This window comes from Xenopus laevis, chromosome 2L (genome assembly GCF_017654675.1).
Source record: "Xenopus laevis strain J_2021 chromosome 2L, Xenopus_laevis_v10.1, whole genome shotgun sequence".
Taxonomy (NCBI): domain Eukaryota; kingdom Metazoa; phylum Chordata; class Amphibia; order Anura; family Pipidae; genus Xenopus; species Xenopus laevis.
In genome coordinates, this window is record NC_054373.1 from 104,404,615 (window position 1) to 104,432,059 (window position 27,445).

The 27,445-nt window shown below is 37.7% G+C and overlaps 2 protein-coding genes across 15 annotated transcripts in view; both read right to left on the bottom strand.

Annotated features, from left to right (window-relative positions):
* The window catches only part of LOC108708350 (general transcription factor II-I), a 66,064-nt gene extending 47,700 nt beyond the window's left edge, over positions 1-18,364 (bottom strand). For 2 of the 8 annotated variants that reach the window (XM_018246957.2, XM_018246955.2), the window contains exons 1-7: positions 18,175-18,286; positions 15,386-15,489; positions 11,250-11,388; positions 9,838-9,960; positions 8,879-9,062; positions 4,491-4,519; positions 378-420 (exon numbers count right to left, since the gene is read on the bottom strand). In XM_018246957.2, the coding sequence (XP_018102446.1) occupies positions 378-420; positions 4,491-4,519; positions 8,879-9,062; positions 9,838-9,960; positions 11,250-11,388; positions 15,386-15,489; positions 18,175-18,178 (626 nt within the window). In that variant the 5' untranslated portion in view covers positions 18,179-18,286. Of the gene's footprint in view, positions 1-377; positions 421-4,490; positions 4,520-8,878; positions 9,063-9,837; positions 9,961-11,249; positions 11,389-15,385; positions 15,490-17,596; positions 17,698-17,910 lie in introns of those variants that run through there. The other 6 variants (XM_018246954.2, XM_018246951.2, XM_018246956.2 and 3 more) reach the window with 6 other exon arrangements.
* A 4,897-nt stretch (positions 18,365-23,261) lies between these two features.
* Positions 23,262-27,445, bottom strand: part of gtf2ird1.L (GTF2I repeat domain containing 1 L homeolog) — a 62,350-nt gene continuing 58,166 nt past the window's right edge. For all 7 annotated transcript variants that reach the window (XM_041582270.1, XM_041582272.1, XM_018246965.2 and 4 more), the window contains 3 exons: positions 26,280-26,317; positions 23,873-24,018; positions 23,262-23,484 (listed from right to left, as the gene is read on the bottom strand). In XM_041582270.1, coding sequence (XP_041438204.1) covers positions 23,416-23,484; positions 23,873-24,018; positions 26,280-26,317 — 253 coding nt within the window. In that variant the 3' untranslated portion in view covers positions 23,262-23,415. The remainder of the gene's footprint in view (positions 23,485-23,872; positions 24,019-26,279; positions 26,318-27,445) is intronic.

Sequence of the window (27,445 nt, forward strand, 5' to 3'; positions counted from 1 at the left end):
ATAGTTGCTAATATTCCCCAGATACTACTGAGAAATGTATCATTTGAATGTAGCAAATTTTAATCAGAATGTGCACCTGGATTACAGGGACATTAAACTTTAAGATTCAATTTTGGAAAAATGGAAAAAAATAAAAGATGGAAAGCAACTGAAAAAAGTCTATATTTCTGATGAAAAAAATTGAAGAGGAAAAATGTTTTGGAATGTGAACAACCCCTTTAACAGCAAAAAACACAATTGTGTTATGTTCAGCAGGACAAAATGTGCAATAAAAAAAAAAAAAAACAACAACAAATAGCATTCTCTCTTCCCCACTACAAGAAATAAAAACATAGCAAAAACAAATGTATGCAAATCAGAAGATAAACAAAATGTACCTCTCAGAGACAGAGGCATCATTATGATCTGTAGCCGTATTCTCTGCAACAGAAAACAATGCATCTCATTAGAATTTTGTAGAGTACCCTGGTATTTGCCTGAAACTGTATTAACACCTGTAATAATAGGAGTTTTTTTCAATAATGGCTCATGGTAATACTCTGATTAAACCCAATAGCTTATTGCAATACTTTGATAAAGAAGTGTATAAAAATATAACACAAAGAACTGTTCTACTGTTGAACCCAATGTCATATGTTGAGCCCAATATAGTGTAAAAGGACAGCTTTATGACGTATAATTGTGTATAATAGAGCTTTGTACCATAGTATACAAGGCGGCCTTCCTTATAATCCATAATCCTATATAATGAAGCGTTGTGCACGAGAAATCATGGGAAGTTATATTCTCATATGTATTATGTTTATGAATTCTGCAGCCCTTATCAGACTTTCCTTCATTGTAGCTAGGGGCACAATATGCTATTCAGCTACCAGTTAGCAAAATAAGGTCTCTGCTTCAGATGTGCCTGTTGGGAGTCTGGCCAGATCCTGATGAGCGCTTGGGAAGCAAGATCTGTTATTGACCAAATCTTTATATCTTCTTACTAAATTACTACTTACTACTCATTGTTTGCTAAGCCTTTATAAACGAGTGGTCTCGCGTGCGGCCGCAGGACCTTCTGTGAACCGTTTGAGCCTCGATCTGCAGACGGTTGAGGGATCTCCCAGTCGTACAGGCAGAGAGGGTTTGCTTGCATACTGTGCTCACTCAGAAATGTACATCAGTTTCATTGAATGTATGTATGTAATAAACCTTTGCTTATACGTAGCTGGTGTGTTTGAATTACTTCTGAGAGATTCATAGAACCACAATTAAAACAACACCTAAAGGCTTCTTCAGTCAACCGCCACACAGGAAACAAAGTTAAGCTATAATGCTGCCTGACAACTCTTCTTTAATATTTCTTTAATTTAACAGAAGACCATTGATATATTGGAATAAAGGAATTTTCTTTCCAATGGATATCTACATGGACTTCTACAGATGTAAGTGATCTGATTGTTAGCCAGCTGCTTACATCAGCCAGATTTGGTCCACCATGGAAAATACAGCAAGGATGGACTTGCTAAGAAACCCAGTCAAATATATGGATGTTTACATATTTAGCTTTACACATGGATCTGTAAAAGCTATCCAAGTCAGTGCTTCTACAGCAAGTCATTTGGACAAAGGCAGTAACATTCAATAATTAATCAGTGATTGTTTTGATCAGGAAGCTGTGTATTACAGAGTTGATGCTAATTTTATTTGTGAGTGAGCTGTTATGAATTGGTTTCTGGTATCTGGAAAACCCCACGTCCCAACAACAGTGCTGTCTAACTTCTGTGTTACCAAGGGGTGGATTTTTTTCCGGCCTACATGGTGGAGGGCCAATGGAAGCCAGTGTTGACCACTCCCTGTTTTTAAATCACACCCACTTTAAACCACACCCATGTTACCACAAGAACTTTAAAGACCATGTCGCCATTAATAGTGGTAGCACAGCAAAAAAACAAATGGTTGGTGCTTATTGCAGGGATATCACTCATTACCCATATGTGAAAAATGTAAGTTATATTAAAAAAATACCATTAAATCCATATGCCTCATCCTCCCTGTGGATATCACAGTAACCTCAAACACATGATTTAACAACATTTCTAACAACAATTTCCAAATAAACGAACCCCCAGAACAAACCCTACCAGGCTCACGTCCCACAGGGAGCATTGGACAGGCAGACTAGGCAAACACAGGGAGCATAGGGCAGGCAGAATATAGCACAAACAGACAGAGAAGGGCAGACAGAGTATGATACAAACAGGGAGCATTGGGAAGGCAGAATAGATCAGGAGACAGGGAAACCTATCAGGACCACATTTAGATGAACAGTTCATATTGCGCTACATACAGTGACACAATGCTGGTGCCCCTCCAGCAGTTTGTATGAGGTGTGAACAGGTGAACAATATGGGCAATTTCAGTCTAGGTCTGAGGAGTGAATAGTATAGGGCTTTAGGTAGGTGTGAACAAGAGGTGCTACAGGTGTGAACAGTGCAGGAGTTTACGGTCTAACAGGGGAATGTAATAAAAGTCGCAAAGAGCAAAACAATTCCCACCAATATGACCAAAAATCCACTTCTCGCAATGTAATATTGTTCCTTAAACTGTTATTGCATTGCGAATTTTAATTGCGCATTGCGAATTTTAATTGCGCACTCATAAGAAATGCTTGAAGGTGTCGTAATCTTTTGGAGCAAACATAACGACTTTTTCAGCAAGAAGTTTTATTACATTGACTGCACATTGGCGCAAATTGTGTCTCCTTTAGGTTTATGTGTACTGTATATCTCTCTATAAAATAAATACTCCACTCACAGGTTATATATATATATATATATATATATATATATATATATATATATATATATATATATAGTTATATAGTTATATATCTTCAGTATCCGCACTCCAATCAAGCAATCTCAGGGGTGCACGGCCAATTCTCAATCATATAATCAAAATCTGGAATAAAGCATTCCTGGGCCAGCACTTCCCTTTGTAAAACAAGTGTCTTTTTATTATTTCATTTCACACATCACAGTGCTCCAACGTTTCGGTCCCTCTTGGGACCTTTCTCAAGGATGAGAAAGGTCCCAAGAGGGACCGAAACGTTGGAGCACTGTGATGTGTGAAATGAAATAATAAAAAGACACTTGTTTTACAAAGGGAAGTGCTGGCCCAGGAATGCTTAATTCCAGATTTTGATTTTATATATATATATACACACAAAAATTCTGTGTGTGTGTGTGTGTATATATATATATATATGTGTATATATATATATATATGTGTATGTATATGTGTATATATATATATATATATATATATATATATATATATATATACACATATATATATATATATATATATACACATATATATATATATATATATATATATACACACACACACACACAGAATTTTTATTATATATTTTAGAATATTTTACATACCACTTATATTTATTAAATTTGGCTTAATTATTTTTCACCTGTGTAGTGTTTATGGTATTTTATATTTGTTGACTAACGCCTAGGCAATCAGCTTTGCAAATGCCGTGCATGCTCTCTTATGTATCTCTTTTTTTATGTAAGTTTGTGTGAGCCATATCCATTATATATTTTTTAATATAAATTTTAATGTCAACACAAAATATAATTGTTTGCCTAATAAAAGAAAACCTAATTCTAAGCAACTTTGCTATGAACATTCATTACAAATTTTTGGTGGTATTTAAGTTGTTTGTATATGTATTGATATTGAAAGCAGTTTTTGTCTATACCTTTCTAAAGCTGGCCATAGATGTTGAGATTTTTAAAAGATCAGATCCTGATCGTGAGACCAATATCTTCTCAGAACGATCGTACGATCGTACGAATTTACCATCAACTAAAAAGACCAATTTGGCAGGAAAACAAAGGGGAGCTGCCTGCTTGGCCCTGCAAACATAGAGAGATTGCACTGGGGCCGACAAAGATTTTTTGACCTGGCCGATCAATTTCCCGACAGATGTCGGCCGAAAAATCGTAAGATGTACGATCGTTCGAATACCACTAACCGCACGATAATTTCGAAGGATTGGTCGGACTTCCCTAAAATCGGTCGTTCGGCAAGAAGAATCGTCGCGTCTATGGGGACCTTAAGCCCTGGTGGCTTAGACTGTTGATGCAATTTAAGACAAGCCAGATGATTAACAGACCTGTGTTTGCTGGAGAACGAAGACTTTTGCAATATTGTTTAAAAAGTAACAACCAGGAGATAAACAAATGCTGCTTTCCATAGCAATTAACTTTAAGAAGCACTGAAAATGTTGAACAAAGATTGGAAAGTTGATTAGAATTTTTATTTTGGGGTTGACTTGCCCTTTAAGCATCAGAGACTGGCCATTCAAGCAAGTGCTAACAAGATATTTAGGCATGTGGCACTTAACAAGGAGTATCTTTACTAAGGCATAAGTACAACATTTTGTCAGCCAAATAGAATTTAGGTGCTGCTCTCAAACTTACCCTCTGATTTCTTCCGATCAAGAAAAGGCCTAATAAAAGAAAAGATTGAAGTGGTTTATACAGAATTAAAAAAAAAAAAAAAAAAAAAAAAAAGAATTGCATAAATTAAAAAATATAAATCTGTGGACAGAAATAACATAATGCATTGACTGCCTATAAGAAATTAGATCAATGTAGAATAATACGTAGCTACCTCTCAATAAGGAATCAGACTTTAAAGGAACAGTTCAGTGTGAAAATAAAAACTGTGTAAATAGATAGGATGTGCAAAATAAAAAATGTTTCTAATATAGTTAGCCAAAAATGTAATGTATAATGGCTGGAGTAATTGGATGTGTAACATAATAGCCAGAACACTAATTCCTGCTTGTCTGTTCAGAAAACTTCACTTCCACTCCCTGGTACTGATAAGTGAAATGCAGCATGAACACTAGAAGCAAATCTTGTCCAGGGTTCTAGTGAATATGCTCCTGGTTAGTTATCAGTGCAAAACAGTGCAACTGAAGTTCCTGAACATGGAAAGCACCAACCTTGCATAGAAGAGGATTCACAAGCACACCCGGGCCTCTATTTTGAGATAAACCTTGCTGCATGTAGACAGGTAAAGGAGAGCAGGTCATTTTGGGAAGAGAGGTTGTACTAATTCTCCTTTAATTATTGCAACAATGTCAGGTATTTAAACTGATACTAAACTTTCTATATTTTATATTTGACCAAATTTATTACATTATATTGGATAAGCTAATAAAAAAAGGGGGAGGGGGAGAGCTGCGTATTGAGGAAGAAATTTCATGGAACCAATGCAAGGCCAGTGTAAGGTGTCTAATCTACTACACATAAACTTCATGCTATGATACATGGCTATGTGTATCAACAGCCACACATGGTAATGGTATTATTTAATTCATATTATATACATGTTTTAGCAAAACATGGTCATAATTTGATTTTAACAATTCTTCTCTGTTGTGGAACAATTAGTTCCAACCCAAAATAACTGTTTAAATACTTTCTTCAGATGGGTGATAGTGCTCAGTGTTTGCTGCTGAGCAGCACTAAGCACTACTACTCTAAAGAGCAGAATGGCACTAAACTGCTTTAAAGGAGAACTAAAGCTTGACTAAAGAAGTAGGCTAGAGATGTTGTACATTATGTTTTGGACTTCTGTACCAGTCCAAGGCAACCACAACCCTTTAGCAGTGAAGATCTGTGCCCGAAAGATGCCCCAGTAGCCCCCCATCTTCTTTTCTGCTGATTCACTGCACATTCTCTGTGCTGGCGTCACTAACCGAGCTTAGGGACCAACACGCAATATACAGTACTCATAGAATATAAATGTCACAATATAAGGCTGATTAGTAAATAATACAGATCATTACTAGATGGCAGCACAGAAACCAGTGCAACTAGCATCAGAATTTAATAATCAGTCCTGTAGCATCAGCTTAAATTACAAACCTCATTTTCTGCTTTATAATTTGTGACGACCCCTAAGCTCAGCTTCTCAACAGCTCAGAGCCCACTAAGAATGTGAATGTCGCAGATACTGTCCAAGATGGTGACCCCTGTTACAAGTTTGAAGTCCTGGATTATTGCTGCTATTAATAAACTGAAAGTTTAGGCTGGTGCAATAAGTTCAGTATATAAAATATGGCATTTTTAGTCATTTTAGTTGTTTTTAAGGTTTAGTTCTCCTTTAAGCAGTGAATTGGTTAATACATTCTGACAAACTGACAAATGTATCTCATAAATCACAAAATAGACTAAACTGCTTCAGTTCAGTTCAGCTGTATAATAAGTTACATAGTTACATAGTTAAATTGGGTTGAAAAAAGACAAAGTCCATCAAGTTCAACCCCTCCAAATGAAAACCCAGCATCCATACACACACCCCTCCCTACTTTTAATTAAAATTCTATATACCCATACCTATGCTAACTATAGAGTTTAGTATCACAATAGCCTTTGATATTATGTCTGTCCAAAAAATCATCCAAGCCATTCTTAAAGGCATTAACTGAATCAGCCATCACAACATCACCCGGCAGTGCATTCCACAACCTCACTGTCCTGACTATGAAGAACCCCCTACGTTGCTTCAAATGAAAGTTCCTTTCTTCTAGTCTGAAGGGGTGGCCTCTGGTACGGTGATCCTCTTTATGGGTAAAAAGGTCCCCTGCCATTTGTCTATAATGTCCTCTAATGTACTTGTAAAGTGTAATCATGTCCCCTCGCAAGCTCCTTTTTTCCAGAGAAAACAACCCCAACCTTGACAGTCTACCCTCATAATTTAAGTCTTCCGTCCCTCTAACCAATTTAGTTGCTCGTCTCTGCACTCTCTCCAGCTCATTTATATCCCTCTTAAGGACTGGAGTCCAAAACTGAACTGCATACTCCAGATGAGGCCTTACCAGGGACCTATAAAGAGGCATAATTATGTTTTCATCCCTTGAATTAATGCCCTTTTTTATGCAAGACAGAACTTTATTTGCTTTAGTAGCCACAGAATGACACTGCCCAGAATTAGACAACGTGTTATCTACAAAGACCCCTAGATCCTTTTCATTTAAGGAAACTCCCAACACATTGCCATTTAGTGTATAACTTGCATTTATATTATTTTTGCCAAAGTGCATAACCTTGCATTTATCAACATTGAACCTCATTTTCCAGTTTGCTGCCCAGTTTTCCAGTTTAGACAAATCACTTTGCAAAGTAGCAGCATCCTGCATGGAACCTATAGTTCTGCACAATTTAGTATCATCTGCAAAAATAGAAACAGTACTTTCAATGCCCACCTCCAGGTCATTAATAAACAAGTTGAAAAGCAAGGGACCTAGTACAGAGCCCTGCGGTACTCCACTAACAACACTGGTCCAATTAGAAAATGTTCCATTTACCACCACTCTTTGTAGTCTATCTTTTAGCCAGTTCTCTATCCAGGTACAAATACTATGTTCCATGCCAACATTCCTTAATTTAACCAGTAACCTTTTGTGTGGCACTGTATCAAATGCTTTAGCAAAGTCTAAGTAAATCACATCCACTGCCATCCCAGAATCGAGGTCTCTACTTACATTCTCGTAAAAAGAAATTAAGTTAGTCTGGCAAGATCTATTACGCATAAAACCATGCTGGCACAAACTCATAGTATAATGATTTGCTATGAAGTCCAGTATCTTATCCTTTATTAACCCTTCGAAAAGCTTTCCTACCACTGACGTCAGACTAACTGGCCTATAGTTTTGAGGCTGAGAACGGGATCCTTTTTTGAATAGAGGCACCACATTAGCAATTCGCCAGTCTCTCGGCACTATGCCAGATCTCAATGAATCCTGAAAAATTAAGTAAAGAGGTTTGGCAATCACAGAGCTAAGCTCGCTAATTACCCTGGGATGAATACCATCTGGCCCTGGACCTTTGTTAATCTTAACATGTTCAAGTCTCTTTTGAATTTCATCATGTGTGAACCATGCATCATTAGTTGTATAACTAGAATTGGGACTGTTAAGAAGGAAACCTTCACTTACTGGTTCCTCATTTGTGTAGACAGATGAAAAATATGAGTTCAGAATCTGCGCTTTTATTTTGTTTTCATCAACCAGCTGACCCCCCTCTGATAGTAAGGGTCCCACCCCTTCCTGCTTCATTTTTTTACTATTAACATATTTAAAAAATAATTTTGGATTTTTTTTTACTGCTTGCTGCAATATCCTTTTCTATAGCAATTTTAGCTTGCCTTATAGCTTCTTTGCATGATTTATTGGCCTCCTTGTACCTTATAAATGTTTTGGCTGTACCAGCTAACTTGAAAGCCTTAAAAGCACGTCTTTTCTTACCCACCTCAACACCAACGCTTCTATTGAACCAAAAAGGTTTTGCTTTGCAACGACGTTCCTTGCTTACAAGTGGAATATACTGACAAGTATATTTATTAAGCAGCATTTTAAAGACTTCCCATTTTTGTTCTGTGTTTAACCCTGTGAAAAGCATTTCCCACTTAATATGTTGCAGAGATGCCCTTATACTGTCAAAGTTTGCACGTCTGAAATTTAGTGTTTTAGTTACTCCCTTAAAGAATTGCTTCTGCAACAGAATCTCAAAGGAGACCATGTTATGATCACTATTCCCTAAATGCTCACCCACACAAATGTTAGAGATGAGTTCAGTATTGTTAGTTATTACAAGGTCCAAAAGAGAGTTATACCTAGTAGGTTCTTGAACGAGCTGGAATAAAAAGTTGTCATTCAGCATATTTACAAACCTACTAGCTTTTTCTGTCTTAGCAACCCCATTACCCCAGTCAATGCCTGGATAATTGAAGACACCCATAGTGATAATAAGTCATCTTTGTTTGCTACACATACAAATGTGCAATGGTTCCTCACCTTTTAATAGTGAATGATACTTGTGATTTGTTGTGTAGTATCTGGGTTACAGTCTGATGGTCATAGTTAGATGGGTCTTTAACAGATACATCCTTGGGGAGTCCAGATACTAAAACAGCAGTTGGGTCTCTTATCATCTTGTCATATGGCACAGGCACTGGGGTTGATTTTCCTAAAGCTTTACCTTGAATGAAGTAGAAATAAAACCAAGGCATTGGTTTGTTTAAACAATATCAACTAGACAGATTATGAGAAAAACATTGAACAGTCTGTCTCTCAGGAATCTAGAATACAATTTAATATAGAACATACCTGCTTTTTTTGGAATACCACATATGAAATCTGTCCTCATTTTATTTATCTTGAAAAACAATTATAGCTATATAAACACATTATCACAGACGTCTGTTTAACAAGAGAACCTGTAAGCAGCTAATTAATCAATATTGCTTCTTAAAAAAACACAAGAATAGATGCTCAATTGTGTGATACGGCTGTACTATTTTGTTCAGTCTTGTTCACCCCTTATTTAGTCATGTAATCATTTCCATAGATGATGGATAAGTGTCACTCAAAGCAATCTTAGATCTAGGTTGAAGGTTTAATATAACAGAATTAAAACTGATAATATCATCAGTTCCATTGGAGGTGCATTCAAACAGAACCAAAAATATTTTTCATATACACTGTATTGAAACATATGAAAACTATGCCAAACCCCATGCAAAGCATAATTCATTATCGATGGTAGAATCTGACCCATTTCACTTTGCCGAAAATCTGCAAGATTTTTTTCAACCATTGGAGTCTATGGGTGTCATTTTCGCTGTGAAATTCAGCAAAAGATTTAATTTGCTCATCACTATTCGTTACTAAACATTTCAAGACCCATTTTAGATAAGGTAAATCGTATCAAATAAAATGATATCACAAAATATACAATATAAAAAGGAAAATACCATAACAAATACAAAACAAGTCCTCCACAGACTTTTGTAAAGTTTCAATTTCTGCACAGTCTGTTGTTGCCTTAGAACTTTTAATGACATGTTGTTCTGGGGTGTTCTCCTCCTCCAACTTGCCTGCAAAAATAATTTTATGACAATTATTTTTTTTTGTAATGCTGTTAGAAGGGGTCTGGACACAACATGTATAATAAATAAACTGTGGGCAAACTCAGGGATTTCCTATATTACTGTAGAAGTGGTGTTTTACCTGCATCATTTCAATAGATTGGATGTCGACATCTTTGTTTCTACTTTCACCACTACTAGATCTTGCTCTTGACACTAAGGTTACACTGCCTGCCTATTTAAGGAGAACCAAACCCTTGGTGCTAAAAACCCCTACCACCCCTACACTACATAGACCCCCCTCCCTGCCCCCCCCAGCCTAGGTGGTACTTTTGGTAAATGCCCCTAACTCTTTACTTACCCCTCGGTGCAGATTCAGGGCATTGAAGTTCACAGGCGCCATTTTTTTCTCTTCGGTAATCTTTGGGTCATCTTCCGCGCTTCTGCAATTTCCGTGAATTTCGGCGAATGCACATTCGTCAAAAAACAGAAGATTGCTCCAGCTGCGCATGCACCGTTACGCCACTCTCTTTCCAGAGATTACTGAAGAGAAGAAGATGGCGCCCGTGAACTCTGATGCCCTGAATCTTTGGTTATTTACCAAAGGTAACACCTAGTCTGGGGGGTCCAGGGACGGGGTCTATGTAGGGTAAGGGGGTTGGGATTTTTATTAGCAAGGGTTTAGTTGTCATTTAACAACCTTTCACATGAATCTTCATCAAGGGAATATTTACAATTGTATGTTGATGGGCAGCTTTAGAAAACAATGTATCCTTTGTATGGCTTTTCCCCAAGAGTAAAACAAGCATATTCATATGTCTGAGAGACATTTGTGTAAGTTTTATCAAGCTGAACAAACAATACACTGTTCTGAAGATAATATTGGCACTAGAAGGATTGCAGCCTGTACATGGTGTTATCACAGCAATTAAGGCTTCTCCCACTAAGGGCACTAATCTCTAAATTATGCCTGGTTGCTAGGTTAAATTGATTTCTAGCAACCAACTACCAAGATTCCAAACTAGAGCAGCAAATGCAAATTGTATCAGAATATCTATCATCATACTAAACATTAATTTAAAGGTTAACAAGTAACTAAAATTTTGACAAATAGGTGAAGTGTATACTTGTGCAGAATGAAGATTAACCTATGTTATGGTGGAACCAATGGAGGAGTTTTTATATTTAGTTTACTACTGGATTTCAAAAGCATTCAGGGTAATGCATATTAGTAGTGTAAAAACATATACTATATGGGTGTATTATTGAAAATAAAATATGAACTGTATACAACTTACAGTACTGAAAAAAGGCTTTCTGAAAATCCTTTCTTGCATCTAAAAATGACCTTCCTTTCTCACTGCCAGTTATTAGTGTTTCGTGATCGTACACAGCGATACATACTACTTCAGCCTTGATTTTGGAAAACTCCTTACACTGAACAAGAATAAAAACAAATGTTAACATTTTCTCAGATTAAACTGTTATTAAAGCCCTTGATATATTACAGCTGTAAACTCCACATGCTAAATATAGCAAAAAATATTTGATAGCACATTGTTTAAAATAAGTTGTAGACACTCCTTATAACATATATTAACAGCTAATTTACAGTTTCTATCAACCTACCTCCAAATACTACAAAGGAGAACTAAACCCTAAAAATGAATATGGCTTAAAATGCCATATTTTATATACCGGGACTGAACTTATTGCACCAGCCTTATTGCACTAGCTTGTAAATAGCAGCAATGATCCAGGACTTCAAACTTGTCACAGGGGGTCACCATTTTGGAATGTGTCTGCGAAACTCACATGCTCAGTGGGCTCTGAGCAGCTGTTGAGAAGCTAAGCTTAGGGGTCACAAATGATCAAGCAGAAAATGAGTAATATAAGCTGATGCTACAGGACTGATTATTAAATTCTGATGCTAGTTGCACTAGTTTCTGTGCTGTCATGTAGTAATTATCTATATTAATTACTAATCAGCTTTGTTTAGTGACATTTATAGTCTATATATATATATATATATATACACACACACACACACACACACACACACACAACATATTGTGCGTCAGTCCCTAAGCTTAGTAAGTGACAGCAGCACAGAGCATGTGCAGTGAATCAGCAGAAAAGAAGATGGGGAGCTACTGTGGCATCTTTGGAGACACAGATCTTTACTGCTTAAGGGCTGTGGTTGTCTTGAGCTGGTACAGAAGCCCAAAACATAATGTACAACATTTCTAGCCTACTTCTTTAGTTAAGCTTTAGTTCTCCTTTAAATACACGTAGGTGTGGAAGACAAACATAAAATATGCTATAACATTTTAAAGGGGTTGTGCACCTTTGAATTAACCTTTAGTATAGTGGTGTAGAGCAGCGGTCCCCAACCAGTGGCTTTTGAGCAACATTTTGCTCTCTGACCCCTTGAATGTTGCTCCCCGTGACCTAAAAGCAGGTGCTTATTTTTTTAATTACTGGCTAATGAGCAGGTTTTGGTTGTATAAAAAACAGGTATACTACCAAAATGAGTCTCCTCTAGATTGACAGTCCATATAGGGGCTACCAAATGGCCAATAACAGCCCTTATTCAGCACCCTAGGAACATTTTTCATGCTTGCTTTGCACCCTAATTCCTTTTAAATCTGAATGTTGCTCACTGTAAAAGAAGGTTGGGGACCTCTGGTGAAGAGAGTGATATTATGACACAATTTGCAATTGGTTTTCATTTTTTATTTGTAGTTTTTGAGTTATTTAGCTTTTTATTCAGCCGCTCTCCTGTTTACAATTTCAGCAATCGGCTTGCTAGGGCCCAAATTACCCTAGCAACCAAACATTGATTTGAATAGGAGACCAGAATATGAATAGGAGATGGTCTGAATAGAAAGAAAATAAAAAAAATAGCAGTAGCAATACATTTGTAGCTTTACAGAGCATTTGTTTTTTAGATGGGGTCCGTGACTCCTATTTGAAAGCTAGAAAGAGCCAGAAGAAAAAGGTAAATTAAAAAAGAACAATGAAGACCAATTGGAAAGTTGCTTAGAATTAACCATTCTATAACATACTAAAAGTTAACTTAAAGGTGAACCACCCCTTTAATTATCTGAAATCTGACAGACACCTTTAGTTGTTGATAAAGTAACTGTATACAAGGCATTCATAATATAGTATATATTGCAACAGAAAACACTTGATATATACTGAGCATCTCTCCTGCTGTGAACATTCAGTTAGGCCCATAAATATTTGGACAGAGACAACATTTTTCTAATTTTGGTTCTGTACATTAACACAATAAATTTTAAATGAAACAACTCAGATGCAGTTGAACTGCAGACTTTCAGCTTTAATTCAGTGGGTTGAACAAAAAGATTGCATAAAAATGTGAAAAATGTGTAAAGCCTTTTTTAACACAATCACTTCATTTCAGGGGCTCAAAAGTAATTGGACACTGACTCAATGCTGTTTCATGGGCAGGTGTGGGCAATTCCTTTGTTATGTCATTATCAATGAAGCAGATAAAAGTCCTAGAGTTGATTTGAGGGGAGTGGTGCTTGTATGTGGAAGATTTTGCTGTGAACAGACAACATGTGATCAAAGGAGTTCTCCATGCAGGTGAAACAAGCCATCAAGCTGCAAAAACAGAAAAAAAAAACATCTGAGAAATTGCTACAATATCAGGAGTGGCAAAATCTACAGTTTGGTACATCCGTGGAAAGAAAGAAAGCACCAATGAACTCAGCAACGCAAAAAGACCTGGACGTCCAGTGGTGGATGATCGCAGAATCATTTCCATGGTGAAGAGAAACCCCTTCACAACAGCCAAATAAGTGAACACTCTCCAGGAGGTAGGTGTATCGATATCCAAGTCTACCATTAATCGAAGACTGCATGGAAGTAAATACAGAGGGTGCACTGCAAGCCACTCCTAAACATCAAGAATAGAAAGGCTAGATTGGACTTTGCTAAAAAAAAAAATCTAAAAAAGCCAGCACAGTTCTGGAAAAAACATTCTTTGGACAGATGAAACCAAGGTCAACCTCTACCAGAATGATGGCAAGAAATAGGTATGGAGAAGGTGTGGAACAGCTCATGATCCAAAGCATACCACGTCTTCTGTAAAACATGGCGGAGGCAGTGTGATGGCTTGGGCGTGCATGGCTGCCAGTGGCACTGGGACACTAGTGTTTATCCATGATGTGACACAGGACAGAAGAAGTCGAATGAATTCTGAGGTGTTCAGAGACACTGTCTGCTCAAATCCAGCTAAATGCAGTCAAATTGATTGGGAGTTGTTTCATAATACATATGGACAATGACCCAAAACATACAGCCACAGCAACCCAGGAGTTTATTAAAGCAAAGAAGTGGAATATTCTTGAAAGTCAGTCATCTGATCTGAACCCAATTGAGCATACATTTCACTTGTGACTAAACTTCGGACAGAAAGGCCCACAAACAAACAGCAACTGAAAGCCGCTGCAGTAAAGGCCTGGCAGAGCATTAAAAAGGAGGAAACCCAGAATCTGGTAATGTCTATGAATTCAAGACTTCAGGCTGTCATTGCCAGCAAAGTATTAGAAATTAACATTTTATTTTCCAGTTTTTTAATTTGTTCAATTACTTTTGAGCAGCAAATTTTCCATAAACAAGCACCCCCCTCAAATCAACTCCAGGGCTTTTATCTGTTTAATTGATAATGATATAAAGAAGGAATTGCCCACATCTGCTCATGAAATAGCCTTTGAGTCAGTGTCCAATTACTTTTGAGCCACAAAAATTAAGTAATTGTGTTAAAAAAGGCTTTAGTTCCTCACATTTTTTGCAATCTTTTTGTTCAACCCACTGAATTAAAGCTGAAAGTCTGCAGTTCAACTGCATCTGAGTTGTTTCATTTAAAATCCATTGTGGCATACCTCCCAACATTTAGGAAACAGAAAGAGAGACAAAAAGATTTGGCACACGTTTTGGCCATGCCCATTTTTGTGACCACACCCCCTAATTACCATGTTCATTTTACATAATTTGGCAGGTTATGAAAGTTTGAACACATTTCTGTGGTTTTTATATGTTATTACAGTTTTGCAAATGAAGGTCAATTGCCCTTTAAGCTGTGAGTCCAAGTTCTTATCTTATCAAACCGTTACAAGTATCTATTGGGCTGCCAAGACACAATTAAGTTAGATACTTTGTATCTGTTTATGGCTGTTTAGTGCAGCAGATCAAAAAGAAACCTGGGACTTATCAGTACAAATCCGTGACAGCGGGTTGAGCTGTCAAAAGCGGTTCTGTCCCGCTCAAAACGGGACAGTTGAGAGGTAATGTACAGAACAAAAACTAGAAAAAAAATGTTACGAGCATTGCTTTACATGGAATAAGCTCAACAGTTGTAGATGTGTATATGAAGACTTTTAGATAATTATGCATGTACCATTGACTCTACTGCAGTAATAAAGTGCTTGATAGCCTCTCTGAGGTCAGAAGACTCATTCAAGACTGGTAAGTCAGGCATCTGGAAACGGGCCATGACTCCTGCTTAGAGACAAAAAACGTTTTAAAAGAAACAGTTATGCATCAGAAAACAACAAAGGCTTTCAAAACAGGAGTACCAATATGTCTTAGAGATGCTTCATGGATGAGTTATTAAATAGTAAACAGACAATAGACAGATGGTTTGATGATCATCAGTTAGTGGGTCCAAATGCATTGGAATTTATAAACAATCAGTTATCTTGGAAACAGGGCTGCTCTCTCACAATAATAATTAAAACAATAATTACTACAGGTATGGAATCCATGATCCAGAAACCCGTTATCCAGAAAGATCCAAATTATGGAAATGCCATCTCCCATAAACTTCATTATAACGAAATAATCCACATTTTTAAAAATGATTTCCTTTTTCTCTGTAATAATAAAACAGTACATTGGAGTTCATCCAAACTAAGATATAATTAATCCTTATTGGAAGCAAGACCAGCCTATTTGGTTTTATTTAATGTTTACATGATTTTCTAGTAGACAAAGTATGAAGATCCAAATTACTGATCAATTATCCAGAAAACCCCAGGTCCTGAGCATTCTGGATAATAGGTTCGATACCTATATAATTAAAATTATGCAGCTAAAGAAGGCTCTGTATACAAGACCTATCCACATTAATTATAGAAACCATTTATAAATAAGATACCATGAAAATGAAAACAGATCTTGACATCACTGTATGGTAATGAGCTCTCGCACTGTTAGAAAAAGCCCTATACCCTGGCCAGTATTCAGCCAACTGTTCCATGGGCCAATTAGAAAGATACCATACAAGTGTCCAGACATGGGCACACCCCCTTCTATTGTTCTGTTAGGGACAAAGTAAAGATTATCTGAACTGCCAGAAGCAAAGACAAGACTGCCAAAAGCAAAGACAAAGTAAATAAGCAAATTAAATATGCAATCATGTTCGACAGGATCAAAGTATGATCTGTCGAAATGGACACCCATATTGGCATACATGTCCAAATGGACAGGAAATATGGTTGAAGTTGTCTGACCAAATCTGGGCATGCATGGCCAATTTAAAGGAGAAGGAAAGTCGTTCACCACTTGGGGTGCTAAATGTTAGGAACCCCCAAGTGAACTGCACTGTCCCAGGGTTATTCCAGTGAGCATCATGGATCGCTTCTCTTCTGGCTTCTGCTTTCTTCAAATTTCCCGAGGCAGACGCATGCACAGTAGAATGAAAAAGCCAACTTTTTATTTAAAGTTCTGCTTTTCACTCTAATGCGCATGCGCAGCCACAAGAAGAAAGAAGAAGCCGAAAGAGGATTGCTCCGTGGTGCTCATTGGTATAACCCCCAGCCGGTGCAGTTTTATGCTGATAGAAACACCGACCCTGGGTTTCAGGTAAGTAAATACATTCACGTGGGGGTGCCTAACATTTGGCACCCCCGAGTGGTAAACAACTTTCCTTCTCCTTTAAGTATATTAAGGTTAAAAGCACAATCTCTTCTTTATGACACCTCTAGCAGAATTGATATTGAAGGCTACATAAGATTTACTATTCAGATTGATTCTCTGAATGTGCAGACTGAAGGCTCAGAATGTTCCAAGAGAATACATTCACACAAAAATAACTCCTGACAAACTGTAATTCCTTTGCTTACTGTTACTGCAGAAATGCTTACAGTCTTGGAATGAAATGCTAGAAGCCATCATAAACAGATGACTATAATGGCATTGCTGGGCCCAACAATTGGCAAGTGATGATGGCAGTGCTTCTCTGCATGTGTAATAGAGGTACTGCTAAGAGAAGTAAAAAAACACAGAATGCTATGCATGGTACAGGTAGAGGATCCCTTATCCGGAAACCCGATTACGGAATGACCGTCTCCCATAGACTCCATTTTATCCATATAGTCCAAATTTTTTAAAATGATTTCCTTTTTCTCTGTAATAATAAAACAGTAGCTTGTACTTGATCCAAACTAAAATATAATTAATCCTTATTGGAAGCAAAACCAGGCTATTGGGTTTATTTAATGTTTACATGAATTTCTAGTAGTCTTAAGGCATGAAGACCCAAATTACAAAAAGATCCGTTATCTGGAAAACCCCAGGTCCTGAGCATTCTGTATAACAGGTCCCATACCTGTATTAGCACCACACTTGCAAAAAGTAATTCTTCATTGGATGTTAGAGAATGACAAGGAAGGTGGTCCAGACAAAAGCTGCACCCTGACTGGTGGGTTTCTAGTTAAATGATGGATAGGAAACAAAGGATATAATCAGTGGAAACTAAAGTGCTACTTTGCTTTAAATTGAAGCAGATATCAGCAATACATTTAGTGAACAACTATATATCTTCTCTCGCATATTCTTTGTATTCCAGTGCCCAGACTGCCCAGTCGTACAGGGCCCAAAGGGTTTGGGATTTTAAATAGAGGCCCCCATTGCTGCACTTACTTTGATTACCGGGCCCCCTGATATAAGTGAGCTGCACACTTGGGAATGAATTGCGGTTGCTATGGTGCCAGCATCTTCTCTGCCCTACACAGCTTTCTGCACTGCTAGCTCTTTCACAGTTCTCCTCCCGGTACAGCCGTGCAACGATTGGACAGACTGCCTCGGAAGTGCAAACTTCACCCACTAATCCACGTGACGTAAATTCACAGTACACAACAATGCCGCTTTGCCTAACACTACCCGTAGTCCCAGGTCGCTACTTACACATTCCCCAAAGCTATTATTCTCCTCCTCTCTATTAAAAAGCCCGACGCCGCAAGTCTCATCACGCGAGACTAGCGTCACGTAAGCGCAGTGACGCATCACTGCCTTGAGGGAGCGACGAGCGGAAGTTTCTAATAGACGGTGCTCGGTCCCCACTCGCCTAACAATCTGTTTTTTCTCTTCTTGCATCTCCAGCTTTTGTTAAAGAGAAAAAAAAATGATTTTACTTTCGGGTTCATTACCCGTCCTGTTATGCCCTCTGCCGTTTCAGCCCCGCTATTTCGTCATAAGTCATTTATCATTTTTGCTCTGAGCTGCGAGTTGTGACAGGGAACTGACAGAAGACATTTTCATGCCAATAAAAGATTTATATGTGAACTAGGGCAAGGTGAAATTGTTATCTTTTTGTGTGGATCCAAACAAGGGATCATTTAGTAGAAAGTGGATGAAATTGACCAAGAGTAATCTTTGCTCCTCAGGTCCTAACTCTGATGTGTGCAGGTTACCTGTCAATTCTACAGCAGAGTTCTGGGGCCCCAAAATGGCGTCTGTGAAGACTGTTTCATAGGGGATTTAGACCACATTGGCTATCACACATGGTTAAGTTTAATGTGAAATGTAATTTTCCTACTGCACACCTGTAATTCACCAATACTGCAATGGTGGTGCTGTTCTTCCGTTGCCCCGGCCAGGTCCCTTAGCAACGCATACGTGTAGAAACGGATCCACACACTCTCCAGATAATGCAGTCGGGGAATGGACCCCTTTTATTATGCCACCAAAACAAATCAACCTTTGGGGGGGGAACACCCCGATTATAATTGATGACATAATAAGCTCAGTTATATACAGTAATTTGCAGGCTGTGTATTATAAAGTAGTAATCATATCCGTCTAATATTTAATAGGTTATGAATCACTGCTAAAGGACAGACTTACATGTTCACATTAATGTTAATTGCCAGCTTTTCATATTGAAGAAAAGCACATCCCGCAATTTGCCAGGGAATCCACTGAGTACAGCAGTGTATTTGAAAAAGTAAATGGTGCATTCAACTTAAGTTCAATTCATCGTTCATGATATTTTGTGTTGATTGTAAATTGTCAGTAATTTCTATATGAGCTTTTTTTATTGTGTAGAAACAGTGGTCTGTCTATTAATGAACTCACACAGTATGTAGATGAATGAGTGTTTTTTCGTACTGAAACCTGTTGAAAAATGTTGCTCATCACTAAAGAACTAATCTCCAGTATGCAAATTTGAATATAATAAAGCAGGCAATAAAGTGCTGTGGCTTGAAGTAAACATAAATTCCAGGGAGCTGCTCTGAGAGTAGAAAACCCAAAATATATAAATAAAAAAACAATTAATAAATGTAATGGCTATGTTGCTAAGCTCCAGATGAATAAAATGAAGGGACTGCCATTTCTAGGGGAAGGTATGGCAGCCAAAGCTTTGATTGTGGGGTCCCTGTCCTGGTGGGCCCTGGGCAAATGCCCTATCTGCCCAGGAACTTTTCACAAATAACATTTAATAAATTAGTATAATTGTTCACCTTTCTAAAGCAGCTCCAGGAGGGGGGGGGGTCGCCAACCTTCTAAACTGTTCTAAATGGATACATTTAGTTGATATATTTCTTGTATTTGTCCCTGCTGAGTAGAATCCCAAAGTTTCATTACAGGCAGCTGTTAGAATTGATACAATAATTGCTAATACTTCAGAGATCATGAGAAATGTTATCAACTAAATGTTGCAAAATTATAACAGCAGAATCTGAGCTGCCAGAATGAAACACCAGAGACACGAACCTTCAGCTTTAAACTTAGATTTTGGAAAAACTGTAAAAAATGGAAAGCAAATGAAAAAAGACTATTTCTGGAGAACAATCTGGAAACAACTCAACTGGAAAAGTGTTTGGAAGGTGTCATCCTAGATCCCCATTGGTTTCCATTGGAATCAATGCATCAGTGATTCCATAAATGATGCCAAGTACATCAGTTTATAAGGGCTTATTTATAAACACAACAATGTGTGCAGTTAAAATAGTAATGGCTAAGGGTTATGGCACATGGGTTGCTATCAATCTGTCAGCGAATACACAGAGCAGATTATGGTATGTATTCATATTCATGCTGACTCCCATGTCTGTCACGGGTTGAAAAGCACTTCATTCTTTATTCATCAGAAGAACCGGCCCATGTGCCATTAGTCTAAAGCAGTTATACTAACAGATACACACATAAGGCAAGAACAGGAGAACACATCAAGGTACATCTTCTGAAGCACTTTATATTTTTTGTCCCAGTCCCTTTCCCAGTGTAGCTTTCAGTCTGTTCCCTAGCAACATAATCATGATGCCATAAATCTGCCTATACCTGTCTTAATTATTTGTCTCACCATAATCAGTCCTTTAGTTGATCTGCAATTTTGAAACTGTCAGGCAGGCCCAGACTGGCAATCTCTGGCAAATGCCAGAGGGGCTGCTATAAGGTCCCATAGAAAGTCAGTATTTAGTGGGCTGGTGGGAGCTGTTTGGGCCTCTATGTGGGCTGATTAGGCCTCTGTATACCTGAAATGCCAGGGCCTATTTTAATTCTCAGTTCGGACGTGCTGCCAGGTTCTTGTTGTGGAGTACAGTCAGAAGGACTGATCAGCAGGTGGAGCTACTGCTTCAATTTCATTATATCAGCAGTGGTAATGTACAGGTTGACAAAAAGCTGACCCTCTTCTGACCCCCCCATGTAATGCAGGTGCATATAAATAAGCCAGTGGCAGGCTTTCAGTGGAGGAATTGGGGACACGCCAATGTTGCTAAAGAGTTGCTGTCCCAAACCTGTCTAGTGAAACATTTTAAAAAGGATGTAAGCATTGGTAGGTATGTCACTCATTGTGTTGATTGTAAATTCTCACTAATTTCTATATGAGCTTTTTTTTTTACTGCGTAGAAACAGTGGTCTGTCTATTAATGAACTCACACAGTATGTAGATGAATGTAGATGAATGCCATCTGCACCAGACGCTTTTCAACCATTACCTCAGTTCATGGTTTCACTACTTCCTCCACAGTCCATACACAAAAAGGAGGATGAGTGGAGATTAAGATGGCATTTCACAAAACAATTTGAGATGTGCTATTATCTTAATTGCTGTACTGACCTTTGCATTCTTTATTTTAACCACTGATCTGTAAATAAAATTCTAATCCCACATATCCAAAAATGAATGATTAATAGTGTTTTCTAACATGCTGATTATTTATTTACATTTTTAACTAAAAGAAGAACTGTTTAGTTGCAACAAATCCACAGAATACGGATTCTATTCTATACCCAAATGTAGGAAGATGTTAATTGGACACAGATGGCTTCTAAACTGTTATTAAAGAATGAAAGATATAAAACTAACCATTCTGCTAAATACACTCCCATCTCTGATGCTCTGTAAACAACATCTGTGCTTATTCAATAACAAAATGCATATTAAGGTAGCCTGTCAATCCAGCCCAGTGTGTCCTGATTGTCTTAATTGTTGATACTGACCCCTTCCTAGATGAATTGTGCATGCACATCAGATTGCCCATATCGCACAAGCTATCAGAATTAACTACTGAGGTAGCCAACAGGAGCTGATGTGCTCAGTACCCACTCACAAACACAATGAGGCTTAAATAAAAACATTTAATAAATAAAAACCTTAAAAACATGGACCTAAATGTGCAGGGAGCATAGAGAAAGCAAAGGCCCAGTACAGGCAATTGGTCAGGGCTGGCTGCAATCAAACAAGTCCAAAAAGGACTTGGTACAGGGTCAGAACAGGCGGCAGAAAAGTGTGTCAGAAATACAAGAGTCCTCTGCACTCAACCCATTATCAATCTGTTTAAGACAGCGACATTTTGTGCATACTGCTACTAAAAAATGCCTTACCCTTTAAACAAAACAGGGATTGTTTGTCCATATATTGCAATATATTTAAGCTGGCCAACTACGTCAAAGTCATCATATCTGGCCAGACATATGCTCAATTTTCATCTGATTCATTAAGAATTCTATTGCTTCATTATACATTTTACAAAGGGACTAAGTTTTACCTGCAACTTACTAGCTGCTTTCAAAGTAAAACTCCCAAACTTGGCTGCCCTTTTATTATACACCAGTGGGATCACCTGACTATAGTTGGGATGGGTGGGAGCTACAACATGGAGCTGGTCACTGCTCCTGTATAACTATAACAAACAAGAAAAAGTTGTGCTCACCACTAATTTTTAAAACCATTTTTAGTAGCAATATACACAAAATGTCTATGTCTTAAATAGATTGATAATGAGTTGAGTGCAGAGGACTCTTGTATTTGTCTATATGTATTTTGTGGTCACCGCCTCATTGCACCCCCGCCTAATGGTATTAAAAATTAGTGGTGAGCACAACTTTTCCTTGTTCCTCTACATGAAACCTGGGATGCTCAAAATCCCAGTTTGTTCAGATTCCATTGCAAATAAGAATTTTGATTGGATTAAAACATTTTTAGCTTTCTCATCAGGAAAAACAAAAGTAAATCTGAATGCCCAAGTCATGAAGAACATTTTATTTGCCATCCAAATACTGATCCCTGCAGTGGAGACCCCTTTTAAAAATGCAGTGATTTTGCTGCCAGTGATGCATACTACAGGGACATGGACATCCCTTGGCAAACACTTACCTTGCACACCATTCAGGACTTGCAGAGTGTAACATGCACCTGCTATAGATACTAGTGCTCTGTATATGCTGTAAGGGCAGCAATTTCTCACCCCTTATTGCTCCAGCAGTTAAACTTGCACCCATGGAAAATGAGCCTTTATATGTATTTTCTGTGTTTTTTTAGTCTTTTTTTTGATGTTTAGAGCCCAAGGAAAATTACATCTCAGCCTTACTCTGAACCAGCCCTGATCTATCAATGCAAAAATGCAGAGAAGTTAACAGCGGCGTAACTACAGTGCGCCAGGCCCCCTGCAAAAAATTTTTTCAGGGAATACCACAGCTTCTCAGTTCTGTATGAGATTTGAATTGTGTGTAGAAGTGTGTAAAGAACAACAAAATTACTGGTCAAACCTAGTCAACACCTTTTATTTAAAAAAAGGCCTTCCTGGATGGCAGAGACATTCTGTAAAAATAATAAAACAAAAATGCATCAATGCATTAAGTCATATACATTTCTTTGTACATCATTTACATATTTTGGATCATCCAGCTGGGAGCCATGATCTAGTAGTTTATAGGGCCAGGTAACTGCATGTTTACCCCTCCATAATCCAACATGTACATGGGCCATTGCTAGAAAAAAAAGAAAGAGCACTTGATAAAATAATCATAATAACTATATCATTTTTTAACTGAATGTAAAATAAGAAACACATCAAGTTAGCAGATCTCCCACAGTGGTCATATTCTACTTCGTCATTTTTTTGGTGGTAACACTGTATGTTTCACGTGTGGGCGTTTCTAATATAAATGGCTCTGATAAATAACTAACTATGTTATTTGGCCTACACATTCTGATCAACTATGATTATGATGATGGAAAAAATGTTTATGAAATTCAGCTGAAATGAAATAACCTGGTCACCACGTGGCAAGCATCACTCAGCGATAGTTTTAATTTAATAAATACATATATTTCAATACATATATTATGTGAAAAGTCCAGACTGTATATGCTTACCACAAGCGACATGTGATGTGCTGATGAGATGGGATCCACGTTGGAAGAGGAGGATGACAAAGATGAAGAGTTGGAAGAAGCTGAAGATACTGAGTTCCCTTCTGACACTTTTTTCCGTTTTCGCTTAGGACCAGCGTTACCTTTTTCTGAATGTAGTAATTCAAAAGATTACAACTTTGAAAGCATTATTATGTATCATAATAAAGTCAACAATCTCTGAAACAACTTTTAAACATTACAACCATAAATTAACTTGGACGATCTACTTGCTTACTCCTCAGCTCTGCAAAAATTATGAATATTAATGTTTGAATGTCTTCTTGCAACTGCATGTACTGCAAGCTCATTTATTTGTAACTTAGTGTTGCCTTGCTACATATTCATCTAAGAAATGAGTTCTTAGTCTTTATATGCAGAAGCAATTAGCATTCCTTATAAGGGCTCTTACTGAAGAGCGGTTGAAGCTGCGCTCCCCTGCGTTCAGTTTTTCTGCGTTCAGCCGCAGGGGAGCGCAGGAATAGATGCATTAGGTTTTTTTCAATGGGGCTGTACTCACACAGGCGCGTGTAGGCGTCAAACACAGGAAAAATGCCACATATTGCGTCTCAACCTGCGTTCGGCGCCTACACGCACTTGTGTGAGTACAGCCCCATTGAAAAAACCTAATGCGTCTATTCCTGCGCTCCCCTGCGGCTGAAGGCAGAAAAACGGAACGCAGGGGAGCGCAGCTTCAACCACTCGTCAGTAAGAGCCCTAAGACAGAAAGGTGTTAGGTAAAGGGGATTCTTTTAAGGGAGCGCTGTTTTCTCTTTTTATAGTTATAATTTTTTTAATTATTACCCAGCAAGGTAGCAAGAGGACAATTACAAAATTGCTAGCTTACTTTATCAGTTCAATTACTGAATTTACAGGCATTAAAAACATTTTATTACTATAAACTACTGGTATATGCTCCATCTACAGAATTCCCATCATAATATTCCTTAATATAAGAGTAATTTAATAATCAGACCAAATATTATAAGTCTAAAGTCCACAAGTTTGTCTGTGTCAGTTCATAGCAAAAAAGCCTGTGTGCTGGCCTACTACTGCAAAGCAATGATAGTTTATTTAATATTATCCTGCTGTGTTTATTTAATATTATCCTGCTGCAAGTCACAGTTTCCCCAATAGATCTGCATATCTTAAATTGTTACAATTGCTTCTTTGCTCATCTTAAATTGTAACAAAAGTATCAAAGTGCACCTGGCACATAGTCTGGGCTCTCTGCCAAAAGCCAATTACGTTAGAAACTTTGTATCTTTTTCTGGCTGTTCAGTGCAGGAGATCAAACAGAAAGTCAGGACATTTCAGTAACAAACCCGGGCCTGCGGGTTGAGCTGTCAAAATCGGGACTGTCCTGTGAAAAACGGGACAGTTGAGAGGTATGATAAAACTACAAAGGAAATTAGGCTCCCTGTTGTTGTAATTTTTGTTAAAGCAATGTTAAAAAAAAAAAAAGCTCAATGAGCCTTTATCTTTTAATCTTTATATTTTTTTCTTTTCAAAGTATGCATACTATTATTTCCAGGTATTCATTTATGAGAGAAAGGATAAAAGGAAGAAAAACCCCATTATGTTTGTTTTTCTAATTAGAATTACTGACAATTTTGCATTGGTCAAAGATATTAAAAGGTAAAGTTGTCATCTGTAGCTTTATCTAAGGATGAATCAGCTAGCACTTTCAGCCTTGGGTAAGGGACAGATATATCAAAATGTAAGTTTAGAGCTTAATAAAGAAAAACTCACCCATGTTCTATTCATTCCTATGGGATTTTTAGAACCATATTTATCAAATGGTGAGTTCTAACTTTCACCCATTAATAAATACAATTCTAAAAATGCCATAGGAATTAATAGAATGTGGGTGAGTTTTTATTTATTAAGCTCTAAATTTACAGTTTGTAAAAAAAAAGTCCCTAAGACTACATTTTCTTCCTCTGGCCACAAGCATTTTATACAGTTAGATCCATAAATCTTTGCACAGAGACAACTTTTTTCTAATTTTGGTTCTGTACATTACCACAATGAATTTTAAACAAAACAACTCAGATGCAGTTGAACTGCAGACTTTCAGCTTTAATTCAATATTGCATAAAATTTTGAGGAACTAAAGCCTTTTTTTTTAACACAATCACTTCATTTCAGGGGCTCAAAAGGAATTGGACAAATTAAAAAACTGAAAATAAAATTTGAATTTCTCATACTTGGTTAGTAAAGAGTAAAGATAAAAGTGAAAACCAAGACAGACACCTATTATGATATAATGATGTAAAAGGAAAGAAATGAGATAACAGCATTGTGTTTCTTATACATTCTAATACAATACATATCAGAAATACTATAATAAATCACTGATGGAACTTACTTATTTTCGGGGGATCAGTGCAGATTTCAGGAAATGGCCTGTATTAAGATTTAAAATTAAAACATTTACAAGGACTTACAGAAAATGTATAACAAGACAATGCAAATTCATCATATAATCACAGTACCTGTTACAGTACCTGCCCAACCCCCCCCCCCAAACAACTGACTACCCTGAGAGAGTAGAGGCTAAGGGTAAGATTTCCTAAAGGGCGAAGTGACTAACGTTACCGAAAATTCGCCAGTTTAAGTTATTGGTAAAAATTGTTCCTTAAAAAAAAAAAAGTAACGCTATCGAAAATTCGCCAGCGTTCGGCACTGTGGACGCAACTTTTAGTGAAATAGCGTTGTCCTAGCGAATTTACGCCTGGCGAAGTTTTGCGATGGCTGCGAAGCCGCCGCTGGCGAATTTTTGCTGGTTAGGGAATCTGCCCCTAAGGGGCCAATTTACCATGCTGTGTAAAAGTGGAGTAAAGCGCGAAATATTACATTTAATATAAAATTAACTGGTTAAGAGAAGGTGAATTAAAAGATAAGACATCCATTCTGAACAGTGGGCTGGTGGTCTAAGGCTAAATATTGTGTAGGGCCTGATCCTCTTAGCCTGCATTTTGTAGGAAGGCAGGGAGAATCTGCTCCTATACACTTCTCTGTGTAGCTGCCCTGACAGGGTCATTTATAAACATTGGGCAAATTTGCACCTTGTAAGTAACCCATGACAAGTAATCAGATGTTTGCTTTCACTGTTCAACCTGCCACTGGCTGAAAAAACTAATCACTGATTGGTTGCTATGGGTTACTGCCCAGGTGCAAATTTGCCCAGTGTTTATACAATGCTGGCCTGAGAGCTGCTACATGGAGCAGAGATCGACTCAAGAACACTAAAGCAAGCATTCCTTTCCACTCCACTTAGCTGCACTTAGGCCAGCGCTAACATAAGGACACTCTAACATACAAAAAGTTAATGTAAAGGTAAACCACCCCTTTTCGTGCCTACAAGCTTCTGCCTATGTTCCCCTGTGGTGGATCTTTCCTGCTTTCCAGTATTAAATACCTACTTAGTTTACATATAATGAAATGCTGCTTCACACATTTATATATGACAGTGCTGCTAAGTTACTGAGCTGTAGAACCACAACATTATAAAAAGTAATTCATGAGGTCTGT